General features: G+C 48.9%; 1 protein-coding gene across 23 annotated transcripts in view; it reads right to left on the bottom strand.

The window, feature by feature from the left end:
* Positions 1–17,772, bottom strand: part of ELN (elastin) — a 496,210-nt gene that overhangs the window by 14,885 nt on the left and 463,553 nt on the right. For 20 of the 23 annotated variants that reach the window (XM_078679547.1, XM_078679556.1, XM_078679533.1 and 17 more), the window contains 3 exons: positions 4,954–5,013; positions 438–476; positions 209–244 (listed from right to left, as the gene is read on the bottom strand). In XM_078679547.1, coding sequence (XP_078535673.1) covers positions 209–244; positions 438–476; positions 4,954–5,013 — 135 coding nt within the window. The remainder of the gene's footprint in view (positions 1–208; positions 245–437; positions 477–4,953; positions 5,014–17,772) is intronic. The other 3 variants (XM_078679544.1, XM_078679545.1, XM_078679537.1) reach the window with 1 other exon arrangement.

Here is a 17,772-nt window from a genome sequence, read left to right as displayed (position 1 = left end):
TTATTAATAATGACGTGGGAGCAGCACAGTATTCTAATTACGTCTCGTACAACATCCAAGGGCGGTATGAGACCAGTGTTATGATACCTTTCACTCACACAACGTCAAGACGATCTCTTCCGAGAAGACTCCGGATCAACCAATAGTGAAGCACCCTAGGAGCTAGCATTACGCACACATATCAGACACATTAGCTGCAGCAACTCACCTGCCGGGAGCCCTCCAGCACCATACCCATAATAACCTAAGACCGTGAAGAAATGCCAGCATCAGAACACAACAGAAATGGGCATCATTTGCCTACACAGTTAGCGAGTATACTACAGTCACACCCAGCGCCCCGACACCTTCAGTATAATGCAAATTGATGGAAAGACTGCACGGGACTGTATCTGCGCAGACTGCACATACGAATAAAATACCCATGAAACACATACCTGGCTTGGGAGCTTTCTGACCAGCGCCTGGATACACACCTGAAAAAGATTTCAGATATTGGAGGCTCAGAATAGCACAGAAAGAACTCGCAGAGATAGTTCTTCATGGTATCGTATCGGTATTAATCATTCAGATGTTCTGTGAAGTGCTGCACCCAACTTTAAGCCAGCTCAGGGTGCTTTCGTGGGGAAGGTCTCACACTCACACATATGACGACACCTTAAAATGTTACGATTTTGGGTCAACAATCGCAAGCATGAGTTAAGACTCTGGGTCAGTGCAAAAGAAACTGAAAGATAACCGGTTCAAGTCAGAGGGGGGCTTGGGGGTAGGAAGGTGGGAAACACAGGAATATCGAGCTGGTGTGTGGAGGAGTCTGGGCAGTCTTGTGCCTATGAGGCTAGGCAGTCTTGTGCCTATGAGCCTGGGCAGTCTTGTGCACATGAGTCTGGGCAGTCTTGTGCCTATGAGGCTGGGCAGTCTTGTGCCTATGAGTCTGGCCAGTCTCGTGCACATGAGTCTGGGCAGTCTCGTGCACATGAGTCTGGGCAGTCTTGTGCCTATGAGTCTGGGCAGTCTTGTGCACATGAGGCTGGGCAGTCTTGTGCACATGAGTCTGGGCAGTCTTGTGCCTATGAGTCTGGGCAGTCTTGTGCACATGAGTCTGGGCAGTCTTGTGCACATGAGTCTGGGCAGTCTTGTGACTATGAGGCTGGACAATCTTGTGCCTATGAATCTGGGCAGTCTCGTGCACATGAGTCTGGGCATTCTCGTGCACATGAGTCTGGGCAGTCTCGTGCACATGAGTCTGGGCAGTCTCGTGCACATGAGTCTGGGCAGTCTTGTGCCTATGAGTCTGGGCAGTCTTGTGCACATGAGTCTGGGCAGTCTTGTGCCTATGAGTCTGGGAAGTCTTGTGCCTATGAGTCTGGGCAGTCTTGTGCACATGAGTCTGGGCAGTCTTGTGCACATGAGTCTGGTCAGTCTTTTGCACATGAGTCTGGACAGTCTTGTGCACATGAATCTGGGCAGTGAGTCTGGGCTGTCCTGTGCCTATGAGTCTGGGCAGTCTTGTGCCTATGAGTCTGGGCAGTCTTGTGCCTATGAGTCTGAGCAGTCTTGTGCCTATGAGTCCTGGCAGTCTTGTGCACCTGAGTCTGGGCAGTCTTGTGCACATGAGTCTGGGCAGTCGTGTGCATTTGAGTCTGGGCAGTCTTGTGCACTTGAGTCTCGGCAGTCTTCTGCACATGAGTCTGGGCAGTCTTGTGAATACACGTCTGGGCAGTCTGGTGCATATGAGTCTGGGCAGTCTTGTGCATTTGAGTCTGGGCAGTCTGGTGCATTTGAGCCAGGGCAGTCTTGTGCATACGAGTCTGAGCAGCCTGGTGCATACGAGTCTGGGCATTCTTGTGCATACGAGTCTGGGCAGTCTTGTGCATTTGAGCATGGGCAGTCTTGTGCCTATGAGTCTGGGCAGTTTCGTGCATATGAGTCTGGGCAGTTTCGTGCATATGAGTCTGGGCAGTCTTGTGCATATGAGTCTGGCAGTCTTGTGCATATGAGTCTGGGCAGTCTTGTGCATATGAGTCTGGGCGGTCTTGTGCATTTGAGTCTGGACAGTCTTGTGCATTTGAGTCTGGGCAGTCTTGTGCATATGAGTCTGGGCAGTTTCATGCATATGAGTCTAGGCAGTCTTGTGCATATGAGTCTAGGCAGTTTCGTACATATGAGTCTGGGCAGTCTTGTGCATATGAGTCTGGCAGTCTATGCGTCCATATGAGTCTGGGCAGTCTTGTGCATATGAGTCTGGGCAGTCTTGTGCAAATGAGTCTGGGCAGTCTTGTGCATATGAGTCTGGCAGTCTTGTGCATCTGAGTCTGAGTAGTCTTGTGCACAGGAGTCTGGGCAGTCTTGTGCATATGAATCTGGGAAGTCTTTTGCATATGAGTCTGGCAGTCTTGTGCATTTGAGTATGTGCAGTCTTGTGCATATAATCAAGTAGCAACGCACCTTTTGCAGAGTTTGAGGAAGTTGACTTCTAGTCTCAGAGGTGTGAGTAGGGGGTGCCTTAACAGTAGCCAGGCCCTTAAGGCGGGGATTGCTGCTATAACAGCATTATCTGACCAAAAGTGTATTAGGCGCCGTCGGGATGTCAGAGGGACATGGTCTTCAAGCAGGAAGCACCGTGTGCAGTCTATCCCTGAGACACGCCACGTGGTAACTCTGCCATCAGAGCATACGGGAATACCAAGATATCACTGTAACATTTTTATAAAAAGCTCTTCCTATTACTGTTTGTTATAACGTTCATAACATGAGGGATGATCTGGACATCACAGGGCTGTGCTCAGACAGCTCTGTGGTTGTTGTTAGAGCTATTAGCTGAAATATAAACCAGAGGAGCCCACTGGGTCAGCTGTCTTCTCTGCTCTGGGATCTATAATGATAGGGTATTGTCTGAAAGTGCATGTCCAGGACAGCAACAGCACCAATAATACGAACGGCAGGCGGCCACTGAAAGACGGGCACTAAGCTGCCAGCGCAGGGGGGCACTGACGGATGGGCACTAGGCTGCCACTGACAGACAGGCACCAGGCTGCCAGTGCACACGGCCACTGACAAACGGGCACTAGGCTGCCAGAGCACACGGCCACTGACAAACGGGCACCAGGCTGCCAGTGCACACGGCCACTGACAAACGGGCACTAGGCTGCCAGCGCAGGCGGCCACTGACAGACTGGAACTAGGCTGCCAGCGCAGGCGGCCACTGACAAACAGGCACCAGGCTGCCAGTGCACACGGCCACTGACAAACGGGCACTAGGCTGCCAGCGCAGGCGGCCACTGACAGACTGGAACTAGGCTGCCAGCGCAGGCGGCCACTGACAGACGGACACTAAGTTGCCAGCGCGGCGGCCACTGACAGACGGACACTAGGTTGCCAGCTCAGCCGGCCACTAAATAAAATCTTGTTGAATCCACCCACTTTTCTTCCTTTAGGGGTGCTGGTTCCAGTTTATTTTGAATTGTGGTCCAGAATTTCTTCAGGTGTAGAGCTAAAAAGCAGGCATCCGTCTTGCTGACCTTCCAAGTCGAGTCTGAGACTCGAATTGGAATTGGAATTTATTTTGAGATCAATGTCTTGACTCAAAGATGGATCGGACATTTTAAAATTCATTTGCGAATGATCCTATGTGATTGATAGAGGTATCACATTAACCTTAGAAGGAGTTCATAGAAACAAGAGGACGAGAAATAAAATATAATAAAACAAAGACCTTCCCAAGAAAATTATTAGTATATAATCCGGCACTTTTTGGGACTGAGAAAACCAGACGAGAAACCCGTTTAAAGACATCATTGGAGAAATATAAAGAGTTTCTACATAAAATAATAGACTTTTAAATATTGAACTATTGTCCTAAAGAAGGTGACGATCCACCTTAGCACCCAAATGCTGCGTCAACAGTTGTTCTTCATTGATTCATTGCACATATTGTTTTTCTTTAAAACAAATCATGAATACTTGATTTTAATATGTTTTTTTAACTTTGTCAATATAAAATTGTACAAATTTTACACAGAAAAACGGGTTGAGGCAAAGAAAATGCACCTGCTTTCACCTGTGACTTGAAAGTAGTGGGGATGGTGCTTGGGAATCCAAGGAACACAACCCTTTCTGTTCCTTCAAGGGCAGAGCCCAAAAATTGCAATGACCAATATGGAATCAGCACCCATCCAAGAATGTTTTTCTTAAATAATTTCAAAGGTCCATAACATATGCCAAAGTATATAGTCTTGTAAAAATAAGTCCGGATTTCAGTGAAGTTTACTTTTTCCAAAGTTCTTTATTGTGGTAATACAAAGTCAGGAAAAATCCAAGATCACATATGGATTCTCTTCTTAGCCGACGCGTTTCGTCTCACACATTGAGACTTCTTCAGGGCTCAAATATCGGGTGATAGTCAACAACAAATACACCTTGGTAATATTTCTTGAATGCAGCAAGATAAACTTTATATTATGATGAAAAACTCGCAAGGTTGTAAATCATATAGGTTCAGTTATCCCTGTCGGCTAAGAAGAGAATCCATATGTGATCTTGGATTTTTCCTGACTTTGTATTATCACAATAAAGAACTTTGGAAAAAGTAAACTTCACTGAAATCCAGACTTATTTTTACAAGACTATATACTTTGGCATATGTTATGGACCTTTGAAATTATTTAAGAAAAACATTCTTGGATGGGTGCTGATTCCATATTGGTCATTGCAATATAAAATTGTATGAAACATGTTTTTGGAATAAAATATAATTGACAATACATTCCTTTGAATTTGATGTATGATTTGATATATTTGTTTGTAAATTTAGCAACCTGGTAACAGTCGTCTTAATATATTTTAGTGTATGGCCATGTTTAATTAAACCAACTTATCTAATTAGAGGATTTAATTCTCATGTTCTCAGAGTAGAAGGAGAAGGGAACTTTGTGTTTGTTACATTATTTTTACCTCCTGCACCGACTCCTCCAACTCCACCTATTCCTCCACCAGGCCTGACGCCTACACCACCTGAAAGAGATGACATTGTTAGTTCTACATCATTTGTTGAGCAACAATGGAGCTAATAAATGATTACATTTGGCCCTTCACTGCTCAGTTATTTGGCTTAGATCAATTTCTTTAGTCAGATTCTGGTAAAGAAGAAGCTTCTAGCCTCCCATGTTGTAGAAACAAGCAACATTGTAGGATTTTTCCCTTATCAAGAAGTTCTAAAGATTAAACTATACACAACAATAATAGACGCACATAGCTTTCAAAAGACAAGGAAGTCATGTATTGCTTTTTTGTAGTTGTGAATAGGAGGGCACTCTTTGAGTCCAATGTCTTGACCTATTCATGGACCTTTATTGTCAACATCTGGTACATATACAGACCATTACCACTTCACTTGACTGATCCCTGAGGCTTGGATTCTGTTTATGTAATAATAATCAGGCAGCACTGACCTCTTCCAATCTACTCACGGACAATCTTTACTAAATTCGAATTTCTTCTCTAAAAGGCAAGTAGTCTGGTGAGTAATCCACACTCAGTGGTTACTATTTCTGCTCAGTGTCCACAAAATTGAGTGTAATTCTAGTTTTCTCTCAGGGGAAAATCATAAACAATGAATAGTCCCGCCCATATGCCGGTACCCGGAGCAGTTGTTTCAAAGTCACATCACTTCGCCAAACTTCATCAAGGCCAGGAAACATTGTGACAGACATCTTACATTTTGCAGACTTAAAAAGAGAGGGGGTACAAATTTACTAGCCCCTTGCGCCGCTGGCAAGTCACTTTTTCCCATATTAAAAGTGACGCACCTATTGCACAAGGTACTTGTAAATAAGGTACATGCTATATCGCCAATCCTACATAAATACTTTAAAATTTAAAAGTAAAAACGGGCTATACTCTTAAAAATAACTTAAGTAAAACGAGAAATGACCGTTTAAAAATATCCGTACAGATGCTTTTTACTACTTTTTAAGCTAAGAAAAGAAGCAATACATAGCAATGTAGCCTGCATTGGTTGCAGCACTGAAACTAATCAAATAAGGAACTGCACCTTTAGGGGTCATCAGGGCGGTGGAAGGGTTGCTTATGATTTCAGTGGAGATTCCCAAGAGAGAACTATGATTACAGGTAAGAAACCATTCTTTCTCTCTCAGGGGATCTCCATTGATAATCATAAGAAATGCGTTACTTACCTGTAACTGCAGTTATCCAGTATTGGTATCTTTCATAGATTCACATGCCTGAATCATTCCCCGTCGTCGGGGTGGGAGTCCCCGGTATATAAAATAGTAATGTCCTAAAGACATATATATATATATATATATGCTTACTTTCCACGGCTCATTCGCGGCGGAACCTCCCACAGTCTGGTGGCGCGCTTACGGCTGGCAGAGCCCCGCCAGTCAATCGCTTTTCCAAAATTATCCAATTTAGACGCGCACTCAGAGGTAAAGTGGTACACAGTGTCGCTTTAAAGCGACACTGTGTACCACTTTACCTCTGAGTGCGCGTCTAAATTGGATAATTTTGAAAAAAAAAAATAAAAAAAAAAAAAAAATATATATATATATATATATATATATATGTATACTAATAGGCCAGAGGCCTCACATTAGTAACCTATCTGAGTCCTTTTGTAAAAAAGGACCAAACTTTGGCCAGGAGCCAATCAGCTACTACCACCCTCTAGAACCTTCCTGGAAGGAGCCCTAGTCCCTCAGATTTTCGTAAGCACAGTGCTAAGTAGTACCTACTGAGAGAACCAAGGTGAGCCCTTCCAGGGGAGGCGGGTGGGTTGCATGTGAATCTATGAAAGATAACAATACTGGATAACTGCAGTTACAGATAAGTAACGCATTTCTTATCCAGTATTATGGGTATCTTTCATAGATTCACATGCCTGAATCAGAGTAGCGAGTAGTAAGCAGCACATTTCGCATAACATAGTATGTAGAACACATGATAATAACTTATCAGTAGTGTAACAAACGAAACTGCAAGCATAAGCAGGATAAGAAATGTGCAAACAGTAAAATGGAAAGTGGGATGAAAGGAAGAAGGCTCACCTCTAATGGAATAGATGACGGAGCACCGCCTGTCCCACTGCTGCATCCTTCATAAGTTCAGAATCCAAGCAGTAGTGCTTGGTGAACGTATGTGGTGTTTTCCATGTCGCTGCTCTGCAAATGTCGACAATGGGCACCCCAGAAAAGAGCGCCATGGAGGTGGAAACCGCTCTAGTGGAGTGAGCCCGAACCTTGGTGGGCAGAGGATGACCCGCTTGTAGGTGGCAGAAGGCGATAGCTGCAGAGATCCATCTTGAAATGCTCTGCTTAGTCAATGGTAGGCCCTTCCTGGGCCTGCTGAAGGCAATAAATAATTGGTTGGATTTGCGAAATTGTGCCGTTCTATGAAGGTAGAATTTCAGACATCTCTTCAGATCTAAGGAATGTAGAGATCTTTCCTCCATTGAAGATGGATTAGGGAAGAAAGACCTCAGGACAATAGGTTCGTTTAAATGAAAAGCAGACGGAACCTTTGGTGTGAATTTGGGGTTAGTCCTTAGGATGACTCTGTCCTGCTTGAACTGAAGGAACGGGTCCTGAATACAGAAAGCCTGTAGCTCGCTCACCCTCCTTACTGACGTGAGAGCTAGCAAGAGGGCTGTCTTCCATGACAAATATTTGAGATCCGTTTTATGTATCGGTTCGAAGGGGTGTTTCATCAACTGCGCCAGGACAATGTTGAGCTGCCATGTAGGTGGTAAAGGTCTCACTGGAGGATAAGACCTGAATAAGCCTTTCAGAAACTGCTTGATCAGTCTATTGGACCATAGAGAAACACCAGACGAAGAGCGTCTGAATCGAGATATGGCTGCCAGGTGGACCTTGATTGAGGCATGGGCCAATCCCGAGGGTGCTAGATGGAGCAGGTGGGGCAGCAGTTGTGATGGAGATGACGAGAACGGGTGCAGTTTGTTAGCTTTACACCATAAACAGAATCTCTTCCACTTAAGGGAATATGTCTTATTGGTACTGTCAGCCCGGGCCCGGGCCAGGACGACCCTGCAGTCCTGAGGGATATCTAAGTCCTGGAACTCTCTGAACTCAGGAGCCAAGCCGATAATCCGAGAGATGTCAGATCTGGATGCTGGACTTGCCCCTGGTTCATGGTGAGAATATGAGGGTAAGGCTTGAAAGGAATCGGAGGCTCCAGCGATAGAAGGTGGAGTTCTGTAAACCAGTGTTGGCGTGGCCACGCTGGGGCTACCAGTATCAAGGTGCAATGCTCCGCTTTCAGCTTCCGGAGGACCCTGGGGATCAGGGGAAATGGCGGAAAAGCATAGGCAAAGGCGTTACACCATGTCATCGAAAATGCATCCCCTAGAGACCCTTTCTGGGGAAGCCAGCTTGCGTAGTATTGGCATTTTGCGTTGATCCTTGTCGCAAACAGATCCACATTTGGTTTGCCCCATTGGGAGAACACTGCGTCGAGGGCCTGTTGGTCGAGTTCCCACTCGTGGCAGATGGTCCGTTGCCTGCTTAGAGAGTCCGCCAGGGTGTTGTCCACTCCTGGGACGTACTCTGCCCTGAGCGAGATGTTGTGTTGGAGCAGCCACTTCCAAATTCGCTGCGATTCTAGAGACAACGTCATGGATTGGGTTCCCCCTTGCTTGTTTAAGTAGTGCATTGTGGTGGTGTTGTCCGTCCTCACAAGCACCGGGGAGTTCCTGATTCTGGGCAGGAAAGCTCGGAGAGCCAGGTACACTGCCCTTAGCTCTAGGAGATTGATGTGGAGCACCTTCTCGGCTGGCGACCACTGACCATGTATTTGAAGTTCCTGTAGGAACGCACCCCACCCGTACAGTGATGCATCTGTTGTAATCACGTGTGGGGAGATTGGAAGGAGGAATGGAAGGCCTTGGTTCAGGTTTTTTATTTGAAGCCACCAGTTCAGTGCCTTCACCATGAATGGGGTGATCCTGAGTCGATCGTCGAAGGATCCCGTGCTTTGAACCCACTGAGCTGATAACGCCTCCTGTAAGGGACGCATATGGAGGCGGCAGTGTGGGATTAGGAGGATGTTGGAGGACATCATTCCCAGCAGTGACTTGAAAAGTCGCACTTTGATGGATTTTTTGAGCTGAATGTGTGTTGCCAGCGACCTCAGTTTGGCCTGACGTTCCAGTGATGGAAAGGCCTTTTCTTGATGTGTGTCCAGAATTGATCCCAGGAAAGTGAGGCGTTGAGAGGGCTGCAGTACTGACTTTTCCTGATTGAGTGTAAGTCTTAGACTCTCGAATAGCTGAAGACAGGCGTTCGAAGACCTGTTCGCGCCTTCTAGAGTGGGGGACTTGATGAGCCAGTCGTCCAGGTAGGGGAATACCTGGTGATGTTGCTGGCGAAGGTAGGCTGCCACTGGGGATAGGCATTTTGTAAAAATGCGTGGCGCCGACTTTAGGCCGAATGGCAACACTCTGAACTGATAATGTCTGTTCGCCACTGTGAACCTTAAGAACCGGCGGTGACTTTTGTGAATGAGTATATGGAAATAGGCGTCCTGGAGGTCTAAGGACACCATGAAATCCCTGGAATTGAGCAGTTGTAACACCTCTTGAATGGATACCATACGGAACGATTGCTTCTTGAGGTATGTGTTGAGGTTCCGTAGATCCAGTATAGGTCTCGATTTCTTCTCCTTTTTTCGTATCACAAAGAACCTTGAGTAGAATCCTTTCCCCCTCTGACCTCTGGGAACTCTTTCCACGGCTCCCTTTTGAAGCATTAGTGAGAGTTCCGCTTGAAGAAGATGAAGATTCCTGTGTGGCATGGGACATGGAGGGTTCGAAGGGGGAGTGTCCACAAACTCCAAAGTATGCCCGAACCAGTTGGAGCACCCAACGATCCGTAGTTATTTTCTGCCAATTGTGGAGGAAGTTGGAAATTTTCCCTCCAACTACGTAACCTGGAGAAGAAACGGAGGCCTGTATGAGAAAGAAGTCACTGTCTTCTAGGGGGTTCTTTCTTCCCCCCTCTCCCTCGAAAGGAGGACTTATTGTAAGAAGACTGGCCTTGTTGCTGCCTCTGCTGGTACTGAGGTCTGTATTGCTGGGACGAGCCAAAGGAGGATTTGTACCCCTGGTATCCACCTCTTGTCTGCTGGCCTCTTCCTCTGGAGCCTCGAAAGGAAGTATTCTTGTACTGGAGTGTTCCAAGGGATCTTGCGGTCTCTGTATCTTTCTTGATACCCTGGAGCATCTCGTCTATATGCTTTCCGAAGAGAAGCTCGCCGTCAAACAGCATGTCCAGTACCTTGGCTTGGACTTCCGGCCGGAACGATGTAGCTTTCAGCCAGCCTTGGCGCCTAAGGACAGCCGCCCCCGCCAGCTGGCGAAATCCTGTTGAAGCGATATCCATCGCCACGTCGATAATTTCTGAGGCGGAGCGATCTCCTTCAAGGAGAATTTTCTTGACCTCGTCTTTCTGCTCCTCTGACAGTGAGCCTAGGTATGGGGCTACATCTGCCCACATCTGGCGATTGTAGCGTCCCAAGGCGCAAGCGCGTTTGCCGCTCTGACGTTAATGGCCGAAATCGACGAGAATCTCTTCCCGATGTTATCGAGTTTACGGCCTTCCTTGTCCGGAGGCGCAGTCAGTGCAGCAGCCGGATTGTTGGATTTCCGCTGCGCGGCCTGTGTTATCACGGAGTCCGGTTTAGGTTGGCCTGTAAGGCATGCCTGTGTCTTGTCCGGGGCCTTGTATTTTTTATCAAGTCTGGCCGGCACTGGAATGAGAGAAGAGGGGTTCTGCATTATCTTAACTCCTTGATCCCAGATATGGTCGATAATTGGTATTGACCTGACCGTCTTCCTGAATGGCTCCTTGAAGTCGTATAAGAAGCAGTCCTGAGGTTGTATGGTCATTTCTATATTGAATCTTGCTGCTGCACGCTCTATAATATTGTGAAACCCCCCGATGTCTTCCTGGGGGGAGTCCACCTGAGCCTGGTTAGGGGAAGCTGGATGTGAGATTACGTATTCGTTCCACTCGTCATCCTGTATTTCTCCCTCCTCCTGTTGACCCTCCTCGTCTTCTTCCACAGCCTCCTCTTCGTCCGAAGATTGTTGCGGAGGCAGAGACACAGGATCTGGGGTAATCACCAGTGGAGGCGGTCTATGGCGAGGAGGAGGAGCTGACCACACCGCTTGAGGTGGCACCACTGGAGGTGTCGGAGTAGGTGGGAACCGCTGTTTGTAATCCGCTATAAGGAATTGGAGGTCCGTGACAATTGAAGCCGGGAGGCACACCATAGGCTGTGCAGGAGGAGGCGAATGGTATTCTTCCTGATATGGAATTTCTTCCTGATCCATATCTTCATTGACCGAGCTCTCATGTACTTTAACGAGCAGCTGTGATGGGCTTGTTGCGGTTGAGAACATAGCGCCATCTTCATAGTCCTCAGTCTCCAATAAATTAGCCGGCGGCAGTGGCTGGACTCTGCTAGGAGACGTTGCCTCTGGCATCAGCGTATGCGACGACATCCTGAAGTGTGTATAGATACACTTCAGCTTGGGTGATCCTTCCGTCGACGGGCCCGTCGACGGGGTGGTTGTCGACGGTGAGAAACTGGCGGCCACCGTAGACTTCTCTGCCATTTGTACCAACGACGATGTCGTAGACGGTAGTGTTGACGTCTTCGTCGACGGTCTTGTCGTCGACGGCTTCGTCGACGCTGGTGTCAACGGCTTCGTTGACGCTGGTGTCGACGTCGACGGCTTCGTCGATGACTTCGTCGACGAGGTAATCGTCGACGTCGAAGGTGCTTTCGTCGACGACGGAGGCTTTGGCTTCGTCGACGAAGGAGCTGTCGACGACGCCGACGTCGACGACGACCTTTTAACGGGAATTATAGACGTAATAGACCTACCAGACGACGACGAAGTTGAAGTAGAGGTCGTGAAGGCAGAAGCTGTCGACGTAGAGATGGTGACTGTCGACGCTGTCCCAGGCAATGCAGAAGACACTAGGCCAGGCTTTTTGAAGGTGGTTTCCTGAGGAGAAATCTTCACTGCCATGGTCTTAGGTCGACCCTCTGAAGACTTGGGCGTCTTCTTTTGAGGAGGCAAAGTAGACGGACCTGGAGACGTCTGTCTGGGCCTTTTAGAAGAGGAGTGTGAGCTCCTAAAGGAACACTCGCTCTCACCTGAAGAGACTATCTGATCCTTGTCCTTCAGTCTCTGAAGCCATAGAAGCAGGCGTCCCTCTCTGTCTTTTAGAGTCTTGACAGAGAAAGTGCGGCAGACCTTGCAATCCTTGGCAGAGTGGTCAGGGTAGAGACAGTAGAGGCAGTCTTCATGTTTGTCATCTACATGCAGTCTCAGCTTCTTACATGAGGCGCAAGGTCTGAAGAGCCCTTTCTTAGCAGTGGTAGACATAGGAGACTCTAGTTCTCCTTACAGGAGTAAATAAAGAGAGAAAAATATGGATAAGATCCAGAAAAACCAGAAACCTGAGCAGAGCTCAGTGGAGACTCCCTTAGCACGACGTGCGGTAGAAAATCTGAGGGACTAGGGCTCCTTCCAGGAAGGTTCTAGAGGGTGGTAGTAGCTGATTGGCTCCTGGCCAAAGTTTGGTCCTTTTTTACAAAAGGACTCAGATAGGTTACTAATGTGAGGCCTCTGGCCTATTAGTATACACATATATATATATATATATATATATATGTCTTTAGGACATTACTATTTTATATACCGGGGACTCCCACCCCGACGACGGGGAATGATTCAGGCATGTGAATCTATGAAAGATACCCATAATACTGGATAAGCACTGAATAGATGGAGCTAGCTCATCCCCCAACAACCTTGCAAAGGAAGATATAAAAAAAGGAGAATAGTATAATTAGGCAAAAAAAATCCTTAGAGAGGCTTGCTCCACTAAGGCATCATTCTTGGCGTCCGAAATCAAGACATTAGTGTCTCGTAAAGGTGTGAACTGATCTCCAAGATGCAGCTTTGCAATTGGGATGTTCCTAAGTAAAGCATTGGTAGCTAACTTACCTTTGGAGGAGAGGGCTGTAGATCTACCAGATATGCTTTTGTTAGCTTTCTGATAACAAAGGATTAAGCAGGTGACAATCCAACTAGACAAGGATTGTTTAGAAGTGGCATATCCTGTCTATATAGGACCATAGTTGATAAATAGTTGCTTTGATTTTCTTATGCATTTTGTCCTATCTAGGTTACATTTCAATACCCTTTGTGGTATGGATTATAATATAATGGCTTCATTACACCCTCCTAACATCCAGAGAATGAAGAGACGTCTCTGCAGGAGACGGATTCTGAAAAGATGTAGGCAAAGTAATGGTCGGATTGACTTAGAAATCCAAGGCTAATTTAGGGAGGGCTTTAGCATGGGTCCTCATCACTAGCCCGTTGCTATTAAATACTGTGTAATGTTCATGTGTACAGAGAACCTGTATTTCGGTCACTCTGAGAGCTGACGTAATGGCTACCAAGAAGGAAGCCTTCCAGGATGGTTGTGTGATGGAAAAACTCATGCCTTAACCACGCGGTTTAAACCCCGACTGCGTCTTTACTTTGCACGCCTTTACCACTCATGCCTTTATCATGCTATTTCGTGGTAAGGACATGTTTGGCAAATGGGCATGTGGGATAAAGATCACACTCCTGCCCCTCTGCCCTAAACACTAAAAACATCCTAAACCTAAAATCCCAACCTCCCCCTCATCCCTTACCCCAGCCCAACTGCCCCCTTGACCTGAAAACTGCCCCTATCCTGTCCCCTACCCTGAGCTCTACAACTCAGCCCCCTTAAAACTACTTCAACCCCAGCCCCCTCCCTGAGCCCTAAAACAAGCCCCGCCCCTGAAATATTACCTCACCTACCCCACCTCAGTCCAACTGCCCCCTCAGCCATAAAACTGCTCCTTTCCAGTCCCCTGCCCTAAGCCCTACAACTCCTAACCCAAGCCCTGAAAACCACTCCGACCCCACACCCACCAAAACCACCCCAACACCAATAATATACCCCACCACCGTCTCTACCCTGAGTCCTAAAACGTCCAACTGCCCCTCCACCTGAAAACGTCCCCTTTCCTGTCCCCTGCCCTGAACCCTAAAACTCCAGCCCCCCAGCCCAAAAAAACTACCCCAACCCCCCCAAAATACCCCCAACCCAAATAATCTACCCCCACTTCCTTCTCCTGCCCTGAGCCGTAAAGCACAAGTTACTTACCTTCGGTAACGATATATCTGTAAGAAACAGTAGTTAGTATCAGATTCCTTACCTTAGAATATCCCCGGGCGTCAGACTGGATCCGGAAAATGTTGCGTAGCAGTACCCCTAAGCGTCGGTAGGTGCCGTCTGCGGATCCGTGTCCGTCGTCGGCGTCGTTGGCGCCGGGATGACGTCGTCGGAGTACTTAGACACCGCCCTTGCGCGCTGACGTCAGTTCTTATACACAGCTTTTCGGCGCCAGAAACGCACAGCCATGATAAAAACTAACACTGGAGCCATGAAACTAGGGTCCTGAAAGGGGATGACCTTAACCCTAGATATCGGTTCGCAGAACGGGGAGGATGAGTGGGGCGGTAAGGAATCTAATACTAACTACTGTTTCTTACAGATATATCGTTACCGAAGGTAAGTAACTTGTGCATCTGCAAGAAACAGGTTAGTATTAGATTCCTTACCTTAGAATAGATACCCCAGCAATACCAACCCCGGTGGTGGGTCTGCGAACCAATGATCACACCAGAAAGTCCTGGAGAACGGAACGGCCAAAGAAGCCATCTCTCCGGACTTGGCTGTCCAGGCAGTAGTGTCTTGCGAACGTGTGCAGCGAGGCCCACGTAGCTGCTTGACAGATGTCCTGCAAGGGGACTCCCCGACCCAGGGCAGTAGTAGCCGCCGTGGCCCGAGTGGAATGGCCCTCAGCCCAACAGGAGGCTCCTTTTTAGCCAGAGAATAGCACGCCTTGATGCACAGGATGACCCCTCGAGAGATGGTTCGTTTGTGCACCGCCCGACCTTTCTTAGCGCCCACGTAACCAACAAAAAGTTGGTCATCCACCCGGAACTGACGTGTGCGATCCAGATAGTATGAGAGCGCACATTTTGGGTCCAGAGGGTGGAGCCTCTCTTCCTCTTTTGAGGGATGCGGAGGTGGAAAGAAGGTGGGCAAGGTGATGGACTGCTCGATGTGGAAGGCTGTGACTACTTTGGGCAGGAAAGAGGGTCGCGTCCGCAACACAACCTTGTCCGGATGGACAGAAAGGAAAGGATGTTTAGAGGAAAGAGCATAGAGCTCCCTCACTCTCCTGGCAGAGGTGATGGCAACCAGGAATGCAGTCTTAAGAGTAAGAAGACGAAGAGGACAGTTATGAAGCGGCTCGAAGGGAGCGCACATCAGGTAAGTCAGAACAAGGTTCAAGTCCCACTGAGGCATCACGAAAGGAACAGGGGGAAACATATGAGTGATGCCCTTCAAAAACCTATTTACAACTGGGGCCTTGAACAAAGAGGGCTGATCAGGAAGCCTTAAGAAGGCAGAAATGGCAGAGAGGTAGACCTTGATAGTGCCCAGAGCATAGCCCTGCTGGGCAAGAGAAAGAGAAAAAGGGAGACCCTCAGAAAGAGGGGCAGAAAGTGGATCCACAGCCTTCGCTGTGCACCATGCCACAAATTTGTTCCACCTGCAGGCGTATACCGATTTTGTGGAGGGACGCCTGGCTGCCAGAATGAAATCACAGACTTCCGGAGGCAAGTCAAATGGCCTCAACTGTCGCCGCTCAATCTCCACGCATGAAGGTGGAGTCTGGACAGGTTCGGGTGGAGGACCATCCCCTGCTGCTGCGACAGAAGGGACTCCTGAAGAGGCAGACAAATCGGGGGATCGACTGACATGCTGAGTAGCTTGGGATACCAGTATCTTCGTGCTCAGTCCGGAGCCACAAGAATGACTTGGGCCCGGTCGCGCCTGATCTTCTTCAGCACTCTGGGCAGAAGTGGTATAGGCGGAAAGGCATACAACAGACCGCAACTCCACTCGCGACGAAAAGCGTCTCCGAGCGAGCGCCGCCTTGGAAATTCCAACGCGCAGAACTGATGACATTGCGCGTTCTCTTCTGTGGCGATTAGATCTAACCAAGGCTCTCCCCACTGCTGAAAGAGACCTTGCCCCCACTGCTGAAAGAGACCTTGCGCCACGTCCGAGTTCAGACGCCATTCGTGATCCACCCTGCACCGACGGCTGAGTTCGTCCACCCTGGCGTTCAGGGAACCTGCCAGGTGTTGAACCACCAGGGTCACGCCCTGATGTTCCAGCCACTGCCAGAGGCACAGAGCCTCCTGGCATAGGGTCCACGACCCCACCCCGCCCTGTTTGTTGGAGTACCATATGGCAGTGGTGGTGTCCGTGAACACCTGCACTACACTCCCCTGGACACAGGGGAGGAATGCCTTCAGTGCAAGCCGGATCGCCCGCAGCTCCAGAAGGTTGATGCGGTGCCGGTACTCCGCCGGAGACCAGAGGCCTCTGATCTCCTCCTCTCCCATGTGGCCCCCCCCCAGCCCTGAAGGGACGCGTCCGTCACTACTACGTGCTCCGGTTAGGGTAGGGAGAGGGATCTGCCTCCATTGCAACTGTCTTAAAGTGCCCTCCGAGATCAAGACATGGTCAGACAAGTTGCCCTGATGCTGGGCCCACTGAAACTTCAGGTCCCACTACAGAGCCCGCATCCGCCACCTGGCGTGATGCACCAGAAGGATGCAGGAGGCCATCAGCCCCAGAAGCCGCAGCTTCAACCTGACCGAGACTCGGGATAACGGCTGAAAGATCGGAATCAGAGCCTGAATATTCCGAACCCGCTGTTTGGGAGGATAAACCCGAAACTGCGCCGAGTCTAGAACCGCTCCGATGAAGAGGAGCTTCTGAGAGGGACACAGGTGCGACTTCGGCACATTGATGGAGAACCCCAGCAGGTGCAGGAGGTCGGCCGTAGTCTGTAGGTGGCTGACGACTGTCTGGGGCCAGCCTGCCTTCAACAAACAGTCGTCGAGGTAGGGGAAGACTGAAACCCCTAACCTGCGCAGATGAGCTGCGACCACCGCCTTCACTTTCATGAACACCCGTGGGGCGCTGGTAAGGCCGAAGGGGAGCACGGTAAACTGAAAGTGCTCGTGGCCTACCGTGAACCGCAGGTAACGCCAGTGGGCCGGCAGGACGGGGATGTGAAAATATGTGTTCTGCAAGTCCAACGCTACCATCCAGTCTTCTGGGTCTAGGGCAGCTAAGAACTGAGCCAAAGTCAGCATCTTGAACTTCTCCTTCCGGAGGAAGCCATTGACGTTCCGTAGGTCCAAGATAGGGTGTAGGCCCCCTTTACCCTTCTTGGGAACCAAAAAGTAGTGGGAGTAACAACCACACCCTACTTCTGGCCCAGGAAAGCGCTCAATGGCCCCCTTGGCCAAGAGGGCCGACACTTCCTCTTGCAGAAGTTGCAAGTGATCCCCCGAAACACGGTGGTATGCGGTGGCATGGCTGGAGGGGTCGCCTCGAAGGGGAGGGAGTAGCCCCTTCGGGCGATTTGCAGCACCCACCTGTCCGATGTGATGGAGCGCCAGTGGAGGAGGTGATGGCGAGCCCTGCCCCCCACTGGCATCAAATGGGCCTGAAAGCTCGGACTAGGAAGGCTTTGAGATGGATGCTGCGGGGGTGGATGTGGACTGGCCGTGCCGTTGTCCCC

This window comes from Lissotriton helveticus, chromosome 3_1 (assembly GCF_964261635.1).
Source record: "Lissotriton helveticus chromosome 3_1, aLisHel1.1, whole genome shotgun sequence".
Taxonomy (NCBI): domain Eukaryota; kingdom Metazoa; phylum Chordata; class Amphibia; order Caudata; family Salamandridae; genus Lissotriton; species Lissotriton helveticus.
The sequence above is the reverse complement of the archived record's forward strand: the minus strand, read 5'-3'. Positions and strand labels throughout refer to the sequence as shown.